Raw genomic sequence first — 15,545 nt, 5'->3', positions numbered from 1 at the left:
ATAATGTAATATACTAAAAACAGGATGGCTATCAAGTAGTGTGAACAGGACGTCTCACCCAGACAACCCGTACAAAGGGGTAAGTGGCGGCTCACACATAGGAATGACGCTGATTTAGTAAACCTCCAAAACCCCCAAGTTCAACCCCATTGGGGATTACCCACTTGGTAAAAGTAGAGGGCTTCCTGCATTGTTCTGTTTGCATACCAGGAGAGTCTCTTGACGTATACGTAGATGTCTGGACGAATGCCAAGAGCTTTCTTTCAGCACACGTTTCCCACACTAAAATGCTGAACATGATATTACACGTCTGCAGCCCCGTTCCCCGCTGTTCACACTCCTGAGCCCTACATGTGGCACTCTACCATGTGTCGTAACTTGCAGCAGACATTTCGTGCAGTCTGTGGTTTCCCACATACAGAAGTCTCATCTCCTCATATTCAGATGTCTTCAGAGTATAGTCACACCATTGCCTTACGCAAAAGGAACGCAAGACCCCCAGGGGCATAGGAGTAAAATATACAGGCTGGCAATGTATGGAGAATGGAGCTAGACCCAGTCAATGGGGCAGGACTGGCATCTAGTACAAAAGCCTTAAAGGGATTAGAGACTCATACTGTAACCTGAAGATAGGGGATCAGTGTCAGATCCTACAGCTGGGTCCTGTATCGTCCTTGTGAATGAAGCTCCAGCGCGCTTGTGTAACCGGTGCTCCAATCACTACTATGGATTCTACAGACGGCCATAAGAAATGCTGTACAGCCACCACATCGATGATGGGATTCATTGAACTGCTGGATCAGATGTGACGTTTAGTTGTTAAAAAGACAAAAAAACAAAACAAAACAACAAAGTAGCCAAAATGATCAATTCGGCTCATCATCCAAAAGCCATCCCAGACATTGACGTTTTCAGTCGATCGTCTTTTGGCAGGCTGTCTACCTTTGGCCATTGCGAAAAGACGTTCACAGTATTTTCATGGGCAAGGAAAACCCAATATATAGGTTCAGCTTTAGAATAACTTACGCCCACTGTGCTTTAGTAGCCCGAGACACTCATGATCAGTGCCGGCCCATCCAAGTGCAGGGACCATTTTATTCTATACAGGCTCTTGGACCAATGATGATAAAATGGAGAGAGTCTCGGACTACCAAAACTTAGTGCGGACAGAGTAGTCAGAGAAGCTGGTGCAGGACTGGAAATGAGGAAACCGCTCCAGAAAGATTAGGATAGTTTCCTAGAGAAAGTTAACGTTCCCCGATGGCAGGGATGGTCGTAACAAAACAAATATTCTCACCCTTCCTCCCTCCTCTGCTGCACAGAGGCGAACCCAGTTTTCCCTCACAGTCTGTGTTACTGATCTCCGCCAAATACTATGGCCGGTGAGTCACCGACCGCATGGTGAAGTAGCGGCAACACAGACCGGCGAGGAAACCGGGAGCCATCGCTCTGTAACGTCGGAGCCAGGAGCGGGAGAGTATAGTTGTGTTACTCATAACAAAATGCTCCTTGACACCATAAATCTATTGTGCACCAGAAGGTTGCTTTAAGGAAATTACACAAAAACTGTGAATAAAATTTGCCAAAAACAAGACGCCACCAAAGCCATGTCGCACCTGTGCCAGGGGGCAGAAGGTAACAAATATCATCTGAATTTTCGATTTTAGACAATGATTGAACAAATGAAATCGAGAACTATCACCAATATCATCTGCCAACCTATGTGCACTTGGTCCATGACTGGCACTGGGCACCTAGAAGGGACACACAGGGGCAATGAACATTTGGTACTGTGGATTTTTAGAGAGGAATCTATGTGGAGCTTCCATCAACCACATCGCTTATTGCAGTGTGGTTTAGCATTAATGTAGGAGACTGACCGAACAAAACAAGGAAGCAACAAAAACAACTTTAATGGGTTTGCAAAACCAGTCCAGGGCATGGATTAAGATGGCAGTGTCCAGTCAAACCTACAGGAGCCACAAAGTCTCCAACTACTTCCTTCTCATGGTAAGAGACGTTCCAAGGGTTCACACATGCACTGATCACATACTGTATAATAAAGGGGTCCTGTTTGGGTACAGGGGACAACACTAGAGTTTAGTAAATGAATGCACACAGCAGGTAACCATGCAGACTCCGTACTCACCAGCCATCCGGAGCAGACAAAGCAGGAGCCAGGACACCCATCCTTGTAGAGACTGCTCACCCAGTCCCATGACAAATGTGCCTGTCGGAGAAGAAAGAAAGACACAGTCACACATCACACGCCGACCGCTAAATAGAAGATCCGTAAAAAAGGAAGTTTTAGAAACAAAAACAAAACTGTTCCCATCAGTGTTGTGAAAGTCCAGCCTGAAGTAGTACTGTGGTCAGAGATACCATACGTGGTCACAAGATATGCCAGTACTGTCTGTGGACCTGCCAACCACAAGTGCTAAGAAGATTCAACTCTGAAACTAGTCCGAAGACCAAGAAGAGGACATGGAAAGCAATGGCAGTGGAGTAGTGAGACTGAAGACACCATATTAGTAATAGGTTTTTATTACCAACTCTGGAGCGTTTGGGTTCTGTAGCTTGCATGCACTCTAATACATAGCAAGCTGCGGAACGCCGTTCCTTAGCAAACCTAGGAGATGTTTGGCTGACTGCTCCGTCTCCAGCCCCGCTTTCTCCTACCCTTAACAAATCTTCATCATTGATCTGGTTATTCAGACGAAGACACAGAGGAACTGGAAACCTCAGACTACCAGATTTGCCAGTGAACGGCGTTCTGCAGCTTGCTACGTATGGAAATACACATAGGCTGAGGATGACAAACGTCTCAAAATTTTCAAGTAAAACCTATTGCACTTAAAGATATTGCTCTTTGGGAGTTGAATGTAGAGATTATGGATACCCCAAGTGTTTATCCTGGTGTCCACAGCCTTCAGGACTATCGGGAAGTTCTTTTCTATCAAGTTGTGCGTACTTTTATACGACCATCTGATGTGCAAAGATCTCAATGGTCGAGTAACTAATAATTCTACTTAAATTCAGAATAAAATAATCTCACTGTACTGTATAGGACTGTAGGGAAGAATGATATTGCAGGTTTGGTTTAGTAGCACCTTATTCTTATTTGGGAAAGGCTTTATTAATTTGATATGACAAGGTCTGATCCAGTTCTTTTTGGCTCTATGGCTGTGTGAATGCGCCTGAAGCATCATTAGCCTTCTAGCACCGCCACGATATTGAGCAGCATGACTGAGCAGGTAATATTCTCCTATACAGCACCACTGGGCACAGGGGACCACAATGTAGATGGTATAAAAGGCAAAAATAACAAAATGGCATGTACCGTATGTAAGAACAGCTGGATGTATTGTTTATAGGGCAGCACAGTATGGAATACAAATGGGCACCAACAGTATAAGACACATATAGACGGCACAATACACTGGGTATACATAGGACGGCCATAAACAAGTTTGTAACAAACAGTGAACAGTTCTGCCCTATTTACTAGTTTATGTCGTATAATCGGAGAACTGATACCCCCATAACTTTAATAAAGGGGTTTCCACTATTAGGAAGTCAGTTGCCTCCAGACATTGACGGCATAGCGACACGATACTTTATGACATCAATCCGATCGGCAGGGATCCAACTGCTGGATGAAATGCCACCATGTTACCAGGCAGGTCGCCTTTCTCTAGACTGTTATGGGATGACCACGTGACCAACATCATAGGGGGCGCACATGGCATTGTGATGCCTGGCATTCACAGCCCGTCCATACTGACATCATGGCGTGTGATGGTGTTCTGGATCATCAAAGGTCTGCAAAAACGGTCCGTCTAATGACAGCAACAGATATTGAGGAACCCCATGACTTTGGGGTATATCTAGGGTTGCCGGACAACTTTTTTTTTTTAAGGGGACATTCACATGGAGGAAAATGGTGGGGAATTTGGTGTGGAATTTCAGCGCTGAAAAAAAAAGCCTCCCATTAACTTCAATGGGTTCCTTTTTCTGCTAGGGACCCACTGAAATCAATGGGAGGCTTTTTTTTCAGCGCTGAAATTCCACACCAAATCCCTCACCATTTTACTCCGTGTGAATGGCCCCTTAGACATTGCTGGTGCAGCGGGTGTTGTAGGACTTCTTCAGCTGGGATTTCCAATGGATTCTGTGCCAGAGGCTCTGGACAGAGACTTGGCTGTATATATGAACTTACTCTTAGCGTGCATTCACATTGCATTCGCGGAATACAATTGGACTACGCATGTCATGCATCTATAGGTCACCATGCAACCCACAGAAACCAAGACTGTCCTTTTGGTCTGGAAGCCAATGGGCAATGACTCTGGAAATCCTCCTGACATAGCCCTCTGATAACGTGAACGGCACGGATATGCTGCAGATCCGCACCACCTAATCCCACGGCTGCTACATACAGAATACACAACAACCAGGAAACATAGTACCGATACCTGCTGAATGTATTTTTCCATAGTAGGGAAGAAGTTTTCCATAGTATGTGAGCAGAGTTATGGAAACTCCATTGACACGCATGGGATGTAAAATCTTTGTGCAGTTGAGCAGGTAAATTAACCTCGGATTTATAGAATAGACTTACCCTGCCAATGCATCCAATAACACACAGAAAGGTCAACATATTATGGCAACAATGGAGCACCCACACAAGCCTACGTCTGGCCCTAAATAGCAATAGACTAATATAAGCCCATAGTCACTGGTAATAGTGCAATCCCCTCCGGCTGAATGAAATCTGTTGAAGCGGCCACAAGGATTTGCCATTAATGGAGTGTCCATGTTAGGGGAGTCAAGGGCTTCTCTGACCTGGGGCAACGAAGAAGTGCAGGGTGGTAGACTGTCTGGCTAGCTGGCACTGTGACTCCCCCTCCCCACAAGTACTGACACGGGTCTTTCTGAAATTAATCGGTAGCATGTGTGCTTTGTTAGCATCATCAGGAGCCCCAGACAACCCCCGAACCCCTGGGGAGACACTGAAGAATAACTCAGAGCATAGAGTTTTACATAGATAAATAGGAAATTGGGAAATACAAGGTGACACTAGAGCAGGGGTAGGGAACATACGGCTCTTCAGCTGTTGCAAAACTACAACTCCCAGCATGCATGCTGGCTCTGCTGTTCTGGGAACTCCCATGGAAGTGAATGGAGCATGCTGGGAGTTGTAGTTTCACAGCAGCTGGAGAGCCAAAGGTTCCCTACCCCTGCACTAGAGCAAGGAGAAGCTCAATGGTATAGGGTGGATATAGGGGTTCTATGTGTATACATACAAAGGGGGCAAGAATGGGGTTCTATGTGTCTACATACAAAGGGGGCAACAATGGAGTTCTATGTATACAGGTAATAGGACAATGGGGTTCTATGTATTCACATAATATGACAGTGGGGTTCTATGTATATAGATAATGGTATACAGGGGACAATAGGGTTCCATGTATACACATAATGGGGAATGGGCCAGTGGAGTTGTATGTATATACATATGGGTATATGGGGGAGGGGACAATAGGGATCTATGTATACAGGTACAAGGGGGACAATGGGGTTCTATGTATATAGATAATAGGACAATGGGGTTCCATATATAAACAAAGGGGACAATGGGGTTCTATGTATACAGATAATGGTATACAGGGGACAATAGGGTTCCATGTATACACATAATAGGGAATGGGCCAGTGGAGTTGTATGTATATACATATGGGTATATGGGGGAGGGGACAATAGGGATCTATGTATACAGGTAGAAGGGGGACAATGGGGTTGTGTGTATTAGCTTGTAGCACCATACAATGGGGTTCTATGTATGTGGCTGAGCACAGCATATAATGGGTTCTATGTCTATAGCTGTATAGGAGAATACAATGGGGTTCTATGTAGATGTGCCGCACACTGGGGAACAATAGGGTCCTCTATAGAAGCCAGAGCCATGGACGTGTCCGGTCAGTGTCAGTGAGCTCCTCCCGCAGCACAGCACTCACCTCCCAGCCGTATTCCGCGGTCGGTCCGCCGCTCGGTAACGGATGAGCACGGTGTATAGACCGGATGCTGGGAGCGATACACACTCGCCCTGCGAAAACACTTCCCTGCTGTGACTGGCTCCGCCCATCTGCCCACTCACGACCAATGACCGGGAGGCACGCGATCCACCAATCGTAGAGGACGGCTTATAGAAATTCAGCACGGTAGAAGATGAAAGGAGAGCTGTGATTGGCCGGCAGCAGAATTATGGGGGGCTATAGAAAACACAAAGCTAATGAGGGAAGGTTACTGTAGTGAAGCCGGGAGGTCAGGGGGGCAGCACAGGGCGGGTGTGAGGGGCACTCCATTGTGTGGTGGGTCTATGTGCAACATGGTGTGTGTGTATAATATATATATATAGTATAGAGAGTATTATACACACATATAGCTCATCTCTAGTCCTTGTGCATGACCCACTTTGGATAAGTTCCTACTTTTTCTGTCATAGATGTTCCACAAACCTGAATATGTAACATTGGGATAATATTAATACAATATCTTCCATTCTCTTTATACCATGTGACCACTGCAGGTCCCGCACCCAGGGCCCCCAGAAAGGAGCTGGTATTGGTGGAGGAGTTTGTTAAAGGGATCCTATCATTAAATTCACATTTTCTCTCACTAACACGTAGGAATAGCCTTAAGAAAGGCTATTCTTCTCCTACCTTTAGATGTCTTCTCCGCGCCGCCATTCAATAGAAATGTCGGTTTTCGTTGAGTTCTCTCGCAGCACTGGGGGCGGTCCCCAGTACTCAGACAGCACTGGGGACATCGCCAATGCTGCGAGAGAACTCTCCAGCGACGCCTCCATCTTCTTCAGGAACGGCCTCTTCATGCGTCTTCTTCCGGCGCTGGCGGTCAAACTTCTAGGCCTTGGGCAGAGCCGACTGCGCATGCCCACCGGACACAAGAAAATGGCCGCTTACTTACTGCATGCGCAGTTGGCTCTGCCCTAGGCCCGAAGCCTAGAAGTATGACCGCCATTGAATGAATGGGGCCACGGAAGCATGGACGGCACACAGATGTCATGGATGTCGGGTTCCCAATGAACAGGGAGGAATGGGACCGAATGTCCCCCTAAAACCTCCTTGTAAATGGAATGTCAGTGTGACTATCATTCCACTCAATTCTATAAGGCTTCGGTGGCTTCCGAGAATACAGTCCTGACAGCCATATCAGTGAATAGAGTGCCGGTTGTGGTCCTCCATTCACAAGGGTGATTTGTAGAGACGAGCGAGTACTGTTCGGATCCGCCGATCCGAACAGTACGCTCCATAGAAATGAATGGATGCACCTGGTACTTCCGCTTTGACGGCGGGCGGCCACTTAACCCCCCGCGTGCCAGCTACGTCCATTCATTTCTATGCGAGCGTGCTGTTCGGATCGGTACTCGCTCATCTCTAGTGATTTGGCAATTGGCCACCCAGCGATCAGACACTAAGCCTGTGGATAGGGGATAAGTCTCTACAAGCTTTTTAGTGCCCGGTCCGTCACTCCTTCCTTGCCTCCCTGCTACGATTGACAGAGCACAGTAGTGTAGATGTAATCTTATCAGGCTCTGAGTTCTTGTGTCTGCTGACAGTCAGTTCTGCTGACAGACTCCCTTTAAATGCAATTATTAAGGTGATTGACTGTATAATCTGTGGATGGACGAGGGCCACAGTCTTATGCAGATTATACTATATTTAAGTATTCTGTGGCTGTCTTGGTATGTAAGGAATCACCTGAAGGGGACGCTGGCATCAATATCTGGTCCGGTGGGGCTACCAGCAGTCAGACTCCCACAGAGTAAAAAGTGTCGCAACATCCTAGTTTATCCTACCATTTGTATGTGGTTATAGTGACTACATATTGTCATGCTGAGAGGTCACGAAATATTAGAAGCGCATGGGCTGGTGGTATTCAGTGACAGATGTTACTTTTGCTGCTGCCCGCAGTACCGTCTGTAACAGCTGATAGAATGCATTACTATGGGAATCTCTCAGGTCACCTGAAATCTTTCCTGATATATCTACTACTGAGCTCAGCAAGGCTGTTATAAATAGGGGGCTCAGAGATTGCAGTTGTAACTGGGCCATAGAACTGCAAAGCCAGCATGTCTCATCACACCATCAGAGGGACCCCATAACAGAGACCCCAAAATTAAAAGTGCTAAGACAGAACACCCTTAAAAAGCATAGAGCCAGCAATCTGCGCACACAAAAACAGTTACCATAATTTAGTCCTCTTTATACACATGGATAATACACATTATAGTAATTTCACAGTATAGATAAAGCACACAGTGATGTCACAGTACAGGGATAATACACACAGTGATGTCACAGTACAGGGATAATACACAGTGATGTCACAGTACAGGGATAATACACACAGTGATGTCACAGTACAGGGATAATACACACAGTGATGTCACAGTACAGGATAATACACACAGTGATGTCACAGTACAGGGATAATACACACAGTGATGTCACAGTACAGGGATAATACACAGTGATGTCACAGTACAGGGATAATACACACAGTGATGTCACAGTACAGGGATAATACACACAGTGATGTCACAGTACAGGATAATACACACAGTGATGTCACAGTACAGGGATAATACACAGTGATGTCACAGTACAGGATAATACAGTGATGTCACAGTACAGGATAATACACACAGTGATGTCACAGTACAGGATAATACACACAGTGATGTCACAGTACAGGGATAATACACACAGTGATGTCACAGTACAGGATAATACACACAGTGATGTCACAGTACAGGGATAATACACACAGTGATGTCACAGTACAGGATAATACACACAGTGATGTCACAGTACAGGGATAATACACACAGTGATGTCACAGTACAGAGATAATACACACAGTGATGTCACAGTACAGGGATAATACACACAGTGATGTCACAGTACAGGGATAATACACACAGTGATGTCACAGTACAGAGATAATACACACAGTGATGTCACAGTACAGGATAATACACACAGTGATGTCACAGTACAGGGATAATACACACAGTGGTGTCACAGTACAGGGATAATACACACAGTGATGTCACAGTACAGGATAATACACACAGTGATGTCACAGTACAGGGATAATACACACAGTGATGTCACAGTACAGAAATAATACACACAGTGATGTCACAGTACAGGATAATACACACAGTGGTGTCACAGTACAGGATAATACACACAGTGGTGTCACAGTACAGGATAATACACACAGTGATGTCACAGTACAGGGATAATACACACAGTGGTGTCACAGTACAGGGATAATACACACAGTGATGTCACAGTACAGGATAATACACACAGTGATGTCACAGTACAGGGATAATACACACAGTGGTGTCACAGTACAGGATAATACACACAATGATGTCACAGTACAGAAATAATACACACAGTGATGTCACAGTACAGGATAATACACACAGTGGTGTCACAGTACAGGATAATACACACAGTGGTGTCACAGTACAGGATAATACACACAGTGATGTTACAGTACAGAAATAATACACACAGTGATGTCACAGTACAGGATAATACACACAGTGATGTCACAGTACAGGATAATACACACAGTGATGTCACAGTACAGGATAATACACACAGTGATGTCACAGTACAGGATAATACACACAGTGATGTCACAGTACAGGATAATACACACAGTGGTGTCACAGTACAGGATAATACACACAGTGATGTTACAGTACAGGGATAATACACAGAGTGATGTCACAGTACAGGGATAATGCACACAGTGATGTCACAGTACAGGATAATACACACAGTGATGTCACAGTACAGAGATAATACACACAGTGATGTCACAGTACAGGGATAATACACACAGTGATGTCACAGTACAGGGATAATGCACACAGTGATGTCACAGTACAGGATAATACACACAGTGATGTCACAGTACAGAGATAATACACACAGTGATGTCACAGTACAGGGATAATACACACAGTGGTGTCACAGTACAGGATAATACACACAGTGATGTCACAGTACAGGGATAATACACACAGTGATGTCACAGTACAGGGATAATGCACACAGTGATGTCACAGTACAGGATAATACACACAGTGATGTCACAGTACAGGGATAATACACACAGTGATGTCACAGTACAGGGATAATGCACACAGTGATGTCACAGTACAGGATAATACACACAGTGATGTCACAGTACAGAGATAATACACACAGTGATGTCACAGTACAGGGATAATACACACAGTGATGTCACAGTACAGGGATAATACACACAGTGATGTCACAGTACAGGATAATACACACATGATGTCACAGTACAGAGATAATACACACAGTGATGTCACAGTACAGGATAATACACACATGATGTCACAGTACAGGGATAATACACACAGTGGTGTCACAGTACAGGGATAATACACACAGTGATGTCACAGTACAGGATAATACACACAGTGATGTCACAGTACAGGGATAATACACACAGTGGTGTCACAGTACAGGATAATACACACAATGATGTCACAGTACAGAAATAATACACACAGTGATGTCACAGTACAGGATAATACACACAGTGGTGTCACAGTACAGGATAATACACACAGTGGTGTCACAGTACAGGATAATACACACAGTGATGTTACAGTACAGAAATAATACACACAGTGATGTCACAGTACAGGATAATACACACAGTGATGTCACAGTACAGGATAATACACACAGTGATGTCACAGTACAGGATAATACACACAGTGATGTCACAGTACAGGATAATACACACAGTGATGTCACAGTACAGGATAATACACACAGTGATGTCACAGTACAGGATAATACACACAGTGATGTCACAGTACAGGATAATACACACAGTGATGTCACAGTACAGGATAATACACACAGTGGTGTCACAGTACAGGATAATACACACAGTGATGTTACAGTACAGGGATAATGCACACAGTGATGTCACAGTACAGGATAATACACACAGTGATGTCACAGTACAGAGATAATACACACAGTGATGTCACAGTACAGGGATAATACACACAGTGATGTCACAGTACAGGGATAATGCACACAGTGATGTCACAGTACAGGATAATACACACAGTGATGTCACAGTACAGAGATAATACACACAGTGATGTCACAGTACAGGGATAATACACACAGTGGTGTCACAGTACAGGATAATACACACAGTGATGTCACAGTACAGGGATAATACACACAGTGATGTCACAGTACAGGGATAATGCACACAGTGATGTCACAGTACAGGATAATACACACAGTGATGTCACAGTACAGGGATAATACACACAGTGATGTCACAGTACAGGGATAATGCACACAGTGATGTCACAGTACAGGATAATACACACAGTGATGTCACAGTACAGAGATAATACACACAGTGATGTCACAGTACAGAGATAATACACACAGTGATGTCACAGTACAGAGATAATACACACAGTGATGTCACAGTACAGAGATAATACACACAGTGATGTCACAGTACAGGGATAATACACACAGTGATGTCACAGTACAGGGATAATACACACAGTGATGTCACAGTACAGGGATAATACACACAGTGATGTCACAGTACAGGATAATACACACATGATGTCACACTTTAGGTACAGTATACGTAGTGATGTCACAGTACAGGGATAATACCCTCTGTGTGACGTAGCAACTCTTCAGTGTTACACAGAAGAATATTGGTTATTATGACTTTAAGATGCAAAATTATTTTTGGAGATTAAATAAAATGGCAAAGTTTCTACTACAGTGAACATGAAATATATATATATGATCATCCCAGAGCACATCAAATACTAAATGAAGAATACTGCAGCATCTTTACACTGCTTAGAGATCAACTACACCATATGGACAGAAGTATTAGGACACAACTCTTAATAATTGACCAGTATTGAGGTGTATACTGCATGAAAGTCACCACTGGTCTGCTGGCTCAATACCTGCAGAATACCAAAACTCATCTGGTAATGGCACAAAAACTGTAACCAGCCAGCTACATACACACCTAACATCACCAAGCACAATGTCAAACACCAGATGGAGTGGTTTTAAGAATAATGCACACTGGACCCTGGAGCAGTGGAAACAAGTTCTGTGGAGTGACAGATCACACTTCTCTATCAGGCAGTCTGATGGACCCGTCTCAGTTTGGTGCATGCCAGAAGCACGTTACTTGTGCCTGACTGCATTATGTCAACTGTAAAGTTTGGTGGAGGAAGGATAATGCTTAGAGATGGGCAAACCTCTCAAGATTCGTTTTAAATTTTTAAAATTGCTTAAAACATAGTCTGGAACACTGTCAGGTCTCCTAGGAACCTATCTATAAAACATAGTGTAAAATACTGTCAGGGCTCCTAGGAACCTATCTATAAAACATAGTGTAGAATACTGTCAGGGCTCCTAGGAACCTATCTATAAAACATAGTGTATAATACTGTCAGGGCTCCTAGGAACCTATCTATAAAACATAGTGTATAATACTGTCAGGGCTCCTAGGAACCTATCTATAAAACATAGTGTAGAACACTGTCAGGACTCCTAGGAACCTATCTATAAAACATAGTGTAGAACACTGTCAGGACTCCTAGGAACCTATCTATAAAACATAGTGTATGGCACTGTCAGGGCTCCTAGGAACCTATCTATAAAACATAGTGTAGAACACTGTCAGGACTCCTAGGAACCTATCTATAAAACATAGTGTATGGCACTGTCAGGGCTCCTAGGAACCTATCTATAAAACATAGTGTAGAACAATGTCAGGACTCCTAGGAACCTATCTATAAAACATAGTGTAGAACACTGTCAGGGCTCCTAGGAAGCTATCTATAAAACATAGTGTATAACACTGTCAGGGCCCCTAGGAACCTATCTATAATACATAGTGTAGAACACTGTCAGGGCCCCTAGGAACCTATCTATAATACATAGTGTAGAACACTGTCAGGGCTCTTAGGAACCTATCTATAAAACATAGTGTAGAATACTGTCAGGGCTCCTAGGAACCTATTTATAAAACATAGTGAAGAACACTGTCAGGGCTCCTAGGAACCTATCTATAATACATAGTGTAGAACACTGTCAGGGCTCCTAGGAATCTATCTATAAAACATAGTGTAGAACACTGTCAGGACTCCTAGGAACCTATCTATAAAACATAGTGTAGGACACTGTCAGGGCTCCTAGGAACCTATCTATAAAACATAGTGTAGAACACTGTCAGGGCTCCTAGGAACATATCTATAAAACATAGTGTAGAACACTGTCAGGGCTCCTAGGAATCTATCTATAAAACATACTGTAGAACACTGTCAGGACTCCTAGGAACCTATCTATAAAACATAGTGTAGAACACTGTCAGGGCTCCTGGGAACATATCTATAAAACATAGTGTAGAACACTGTCAGGGCTCCTAGGAACCTATCTATAAAACAGTGTAGAACACTGTTAGGGCTCCTAGGAATCTATCTATAAAACATAGTGTAGAACACTGTCAGGACTCCTAGGAACCTATCTATAAAATATAGTGTAGAACACTGTCAGGGTTCCTAGGAACCTATTTATCTAATTTCTAGCTCTAGAGGGCAAACACAGCCCTGGGTGAAAAATCAAAATGGCAGAACCAAGATTTCTTGTCATGTCTAAACCCAAAACGGATGGGGCTTTACTAAAAGGAGTGTAGCAATTTAAACACATTAGGTCTCCCGCGGTCCAACATATCAAAGTTAGCAAGTATGATATTAAAAGTACTCCAAAGTGGATATCCTTAGAATGGGCCATGGATATTGGATTAGTGGGGGCCCAACTCATGGGAATCCCACCAGTCACTTGCAGCCGCTACTAACAGATCAGAGGAAATTTTGACTTTCTTCATTTGTTTTTAAGCAATAGAGATGAGCGAACACTGTTCGGATCAGCCGATCCGAACAGCACGCTCCCATAGAAATGAATGGAAGCACCTGTGACGCTGACTTTGCCGCCGGCCGGCGTCACAGGTGTTTCCATTAATTTCTATGGGAGCGTGCGGTTCGGATCAGCTGATCCGAACAGTGTTCGCTCATCTCTATTAAGCAACACTATGTTTTTTTAAATAAATTTTTTGGTATTATTAAAGGTTAAGTTTTAAGAACTTGTTTTCCTTTTGGAGTAAGTATCATTTGTTTCTCCTTGCGTTCGGGGATAAGGGTATGGCGTGAGGAGCTCATATAGTATGACATGGTCAGAACATGGTTCAAAATTGGCGGTCCTTGTATACAGCATGTAACACGGGTAACACGGAAGGCACTTGGGTAACACTCAGATGAACCAGTTCCGTTAAAAAAATCGACACTCAGTTATGTGCACGAGGTCTTACTTTTAAGCATTTTTGACCTATGGAGTACTGACCTACAGAGAAACGAATCTATTACATCAGGGTGTAGATTTGGGTGCCGATTTTACCCTATACATTGCAAAAAATATGCAGTGAAAATTTACAACACTATAGACTATAATAGGCTCCGTGTGGTTTCCGCTCAGTTTCCGCATGAAAAACATGCAGAGGGAATAGGGCTTTTTATTCTTCTGTCCACATAGCTATGTGAGGGCTTATTTTTTGCGTGACAAGTTTTACTTTCATTTCGGGCTACATGTAATGTTTCGATTAGCTTTTATTAATGTTTTTTAGGGGTCCATGTGAAATAACACAATTCTATGATCATTTTTTGCATTTTGTTTTTACCGCGTTCACTCTGTATTAATAATGACACAGCAGCTTTGTCGGCGGCTCATTACGATTGCGGTGATACCAGATTTATATTGGTATTTTTACTGCTTTTACAAATAAAACGTCACTTTTTTTGAAAATGAGCGATTTTCCTAGGGTCTCCGTATTCTGACGCCTATACATTTTTTTTACTATATTGTTGACGGAGATAGGTCGCGCTCTTTATTTGTGGGACAAGTTGTACTTTCTATTGGTACCAGTATTCAAGACAATAGGACTTTAAACTTCTTTGAGCTTTCTTATTTCCATTGTTGCCTGCTAGTCTGTGCATCATAAATGTAGCACTGGAGTGAGAAGATTTGATGTGATAGCCTTCACTATCAGAAAAGAACAGAAAAGGAACCCTTTAATGGTAATAATAGCAGTTGGCCAGCAGCATATCGTCAGTGAGGGATTCACTATGTAAGGCCGGGTTCACACGTGAATAAATGCACGGCCGCAAACTAGCGCGGCGCATACGCTCCCCGCTCCCATTGAAATGAATGGGAGCGTGTACGGCACGCAAAGGGTCACGCGGCGTCTACGTGCCAAATCTCGCGGCACGTAACTCCGTGTGAACCCGGCCTTAAGTGTGGGGCAGTGGCAAGGGATAGGGAGGACTGGAA

The 15,545-nt window shown here is 43.7% G+C and overlaps 1 protein-coding gene across 1 annotated transcript in view; it reads right to left on the bottom strand.

The window, feature by feature from the left end:
- Nucleotides 1–6,131, bottom strand: part of LRP12 (LDL receptor related protein 12) — a 41,869-nt gene extending 35,738 nt beyond the window's left edge. Inside the window, exons 1-2 of the mRNA XM_075270264.1 lie at nucleotides 6,018–6,131; nucleotides 2,150–2,230 (exon numbers count right to left, since the gene is read on the bottom strand). Of these exons, the coding sequence (XP_075126365.1) occupies nucleotides 2,150–2,219 (70 nt within the window). The 5' untranslated portion in view covers nucleotides 2,220–2,230; nucleotides 6,018–6,131. The remainder of the gene's footprint in view (nucleotides 1–2,149; nucleotides 2,231–6,017) is intronic.
- Nucleotides 6,132–15,545: the final 9,414 nt, after the last annotated feature.

This window comes from Leptodactylus fuscus, chromosome 4 (assembly GCF_031893055.1).
Source record: "Leptodactylus fuscus isolate aLepFus1 chromosome 4, aLepFus1.hap2, whole genome shotgun sequence".
Classification (NCBI taxonomy): Eukaryota; Metazoa; Chordata; class Amphibia; order Anura; family Leptodactylidae; genus Leptodactylus; species Leptodactylus fuscus.
The sequence above is the reverse complement of the archived record's forward strand: the minus strand, read 5'-3'. Positions and strand labels throughout refer to the sequence as shown.